The sequence below is a fragment of the Aplysia californica genome, unplaced genomic scaffold (assembly GCF_000002075.1).
Source record: "Aplysia californica isolate F4 #8 unplaced genomic scaffold, AplCal3.0 scaffold00154, whole genome shotgun sequence".
Taxonomy (NCBI): domain Eukaryota; kingdom Metazoa; phylum Mollusca; class Gastropoda; order Aplysiida; family Aplysiidae; genus Aplysia; species Aplysia californica.
Window position 1 is genome coordinate 1,101,994 of NW_004797424.1, and position 3,617 is coordinate 1,105,610.

General features: G+C 42.0%; 1 protein-coding gene across 1 annotated transcript in view; it reads left to right on the plus strand.

The window, feature by feature from the left end:
* Nucleotides 1-2,081: 2,081 nt before the first annotated feature.
* The window catches only part of LOC101848657 (mannose-6-phosphate isomerase), a gene marked incomplete in the record, with an annotated part of 16,157 nt that continues 14,621 nt past the window's right edge, over nt 2,082-3,617 (plus strand). Inside the window, 1 exon segment of the mRNA XM_035969544.1 lies at nt 2,082-3,122. Within this exon segment, the coding sequence (XP_035825437.1) occupies nt 3,107-3,122 (16 nt within the window).

Genomic DNA, 3,617 nt, shown 5'->3' on the forward strand with positions numbered 1-3,617 from the left:
TCACCCCACCCCGACCCCTCATCCTCTCGTGTTGCTAGAACACAATCTAGACTACGCAACCATGTAAGCATCTGGTCAGCTTTGCATTTACTGGTCTTATCTCTGCATACTAGATTTAATGGTTGTTGCCTCTTGTGTTTGTGGGGAGGCTTTTTTTTGTTTCAGTAGAGGTTTTAAGGCGCCCGCAACTGCATAAGGTCATAGGAGCGCCAAGGGGTGGATGTCAACAGAGAAGCCCTTAGGGGGAATCAGACTTACTCTGCTCACTTCTCTAGCTTCATCAGCACAAAGTCTGCTTCGACTATCAAGGGACCCCGGAAATAGCGGGTCACAAGAGTGTAACTAACATACAAAAGAAGTATAGGAAATATGACGATAGTAAGGATGAGGAAAGAAAGAGCAGCAGTTCCCTGTTGCAGTTCAGGCACAGTTATGAGCATTACATTGATGAAGCAACCCATTTACAATTACAATTCTACTGTGCATAAGAGCTCGAGATGTTAATGTCCCCCTCTTTGGGAATGGCCTAAAGACACTTCAGTCAGTAGCACCGGCCCAGAGGGTATTTTTGTTTTTGTTTTTTGTTTTTCAATCACCAAAAGAGTTTGAGAGTGTGACTAGCAGAGCTATGTTTTGTAGGAAGGACTTCCGTAACGGGCAACCACCCCAACAAACTCAATAAATAAGAGACTAACCCTAACCCTAAACCCCAACCCTACCCCTACACCTACCACTTAACCGAAACCTTACCCTTACCCCAAACCCAAACGTTAACCATAACCCTCAATCATACATGAATTCTATTTCATAGTGGTCGCTCATTACGGAATTCCTCCCGTTCTCCTCATCTAAAGGTCGTCTCCACAAGATCATTGTCGCTTACATTGTGAGGTCGACAGTGTTGACGACTGAAACAGTACAATGACATTACCCGAGGGTCGTTCAAAAATTTTGCCTCCTCTTCAATAACTTCTAAACTATTCAAGATGTCTTCATGACATTTGTACACAATTGACTTTCAATAGGTATACTCTAAATCACAAAAACAGAATTATGCTATGATGTCACACCTTTATGCTATAACTGTTTACATCATAGAAGCTAGGGTACATTGTCGCCAAGAAAATGGCGTCCAGCAAACCTATGAATATGCACTTAAAGCAAAGAGCTGTTATTGAGTTCCTTACTGCAGAGGGAGCTGTACCCATTGATATTCATTGGCGAATGAAGCTTATCTATGGTGAAGCATGTGTAGATGTAAGTACTGTTCGAAGATTGGCAAAGGAGTTCCCTGAAACCAGTCCAGCAGAGACAGATTTGCATGCATGACCAAGCTCGGTGTGCGGTCGTCCCCACTCTGCCAGTGATGTTCAACACCAGGAGAGAGGGAATGAGATCATCCAAGCAAACCGGCTGATCAAAGTAAGAGATGTCAGTGGAATGCTATGGATTTCTGTAGGGAGTACTCAGTATATTATCCATGATGCGTTGGGTTACAGGAAAGTGTGTGCACAGAGGGGGGGGGGGGGTCCCCACATGTTGTTACCCAAGTTGAAATTGAACTGAAGTCAAGTTAGTGATGAACTGCTGGCTCGTTATATTGATGAGGTGAAGCTTTCTTATACCGTATAGTCAAAGGAGACGAGACTTGGGTACACCATTATAACCCAGAGAACAAAAGACAATCGAAAGAAGAATACAGGCACTCTGGCTCACCTAACCCCAAGAAGTTCAATGTTGTTTCATCTGCAAAGAAAGTGCTTATGACACTGTTTTGGGACTGCGATGGTCTGATTCATATGGAATTTTTGGAACAAGGTTCCACTATCAACTCTGAACGATATATTGAGACCCTGAGAAAACTAAGAGCACAGGTTCGGCCCGGAACAAATGCAGTTTTGCACTTCGACAACGCCTGTCCACACACGAGTCGACAAACTCAAGATGCCATGAAAAGTCTCAGATTTCAAGAGACCTTACCGCACCCATCATACGGTCCAGACCTTGCTCCGTCTGACTTTTTTCTTCTTCCTAAGTTGAAGGAGTACCTCAAAGGAAAACGTTATGCAGAAGACGATGAAGTTCAAGAAGATGTGCTTCGCTGGTTCAGAGGAAAACCACATGAATTTTTCGCCGACGGCAAGCGGAAACTTATTCGACATTGGCTGATCTGCATCGACAAAGAAGGCGACTGTGTTGAAAAGTTAAGGTACTGTCATGTAGCAGACATCCTAAGCTTTCATTTGGTGAATAACTTTTGTATGTAGCATCAGTAATAAAGAAATTATGAACTTGGAGGCAAAACTTTTTGAACGACCCGTGTAAAAGAGATTGCGCGGTTACTCGTGGACCTGCTCCAAAACTCTATTCTTGGGTATGGAAGTAAAGGGTTAAGGACTGTGTTCATCAATTTGACAAGGGTTTGCATGACAGTAACATGGAAAACAATGAGCATTAAATTGGGTCAGCAACGCTTAAACTGTCAAACACGGCCAAAGACTTGCCATTTTTTTTCGACTCGTAGCAGTTGTCAACTCTCAACCCAAAAGCCGACTCTCTCTCTCTCTCTCTCTCTCTCTCTCTCTCTCTCTCTTTGTCTCTCTCTCACACACACACACACACACACCTCGATGGGAGAAGCCCAACATGCATTATAAAGTAGCTGTGAGATAAGCCCAAAACACTTTACGCTCTATCAGCAGGCAGTCTCTTCCGACCCTGATGACTTTTAGAGCATAGCGATCCCTACTGTTAAACAGCACTTACTTTCATTCTTCAGCCTGTTAAAAGAGTCGCGCAAAAGTATTTGTCAACCGTGAATGTAATCTATCTTTAGAATCGATTCTTTTCTCACAGCACAGCTCTTCTTTTCATTCAAATAATTTTTATACAAACATAACTTTAGAGTGCGTTCGACTCGTTCAAGTGTGGAGGAGTGGAACGGAGCCTTAAGACAGACGTCATAGGAGAAAATTAAGCCAAACAAGAGCAACTTCACAATTAGATCTGAGGGGGAAAAGGCTTCTTTCTTCACTACAAGTTTGTCAGCCGGAACGACTGAAGCTGAATCGGACTACACCCTACATCAACTGATTCTAGGACAGCCATGCCAATAAAGTATCGTACGTACAGCTTATATTTTAATCGTTCTTTTAAACAACCTTATAAACTGCACAACAGGTAAGTTCTTGAATGCAGCATGTTTTAAGAGTGTTAGTAGATCGTCATTTCTTTAGCCCAGTTCCTTTAGAGGCAAAGGCTAAATTGGAGGCCTCACTTTCCGTTTGTTTTGTTTTTATATTTGCTTCTTCGTTTTTCGTTTTATTTCGCTACTTTAGAATTACACATTTCTATCTGCTCAGTACTTAGTTCTGAGAAATTTGACATTAAAAATGTTGAGTTGTTAAGCTTTTTCGAATGCAGTTCTTTGCATGTCTTGATAACGACTGATAATCTTACAATATTATAGTTAGAGCAGAAACTACATTTTCTGACCTCATGGTCGCAGTGACCCAAAACAGCCAAAAATATCTGATAGAACCTATGTAATTCAATGGTAGCTATTTGATTCGTTTTTGTTTTGTTTGTTTGTTGGTTTTAATTGTTGTTGTTGGGGG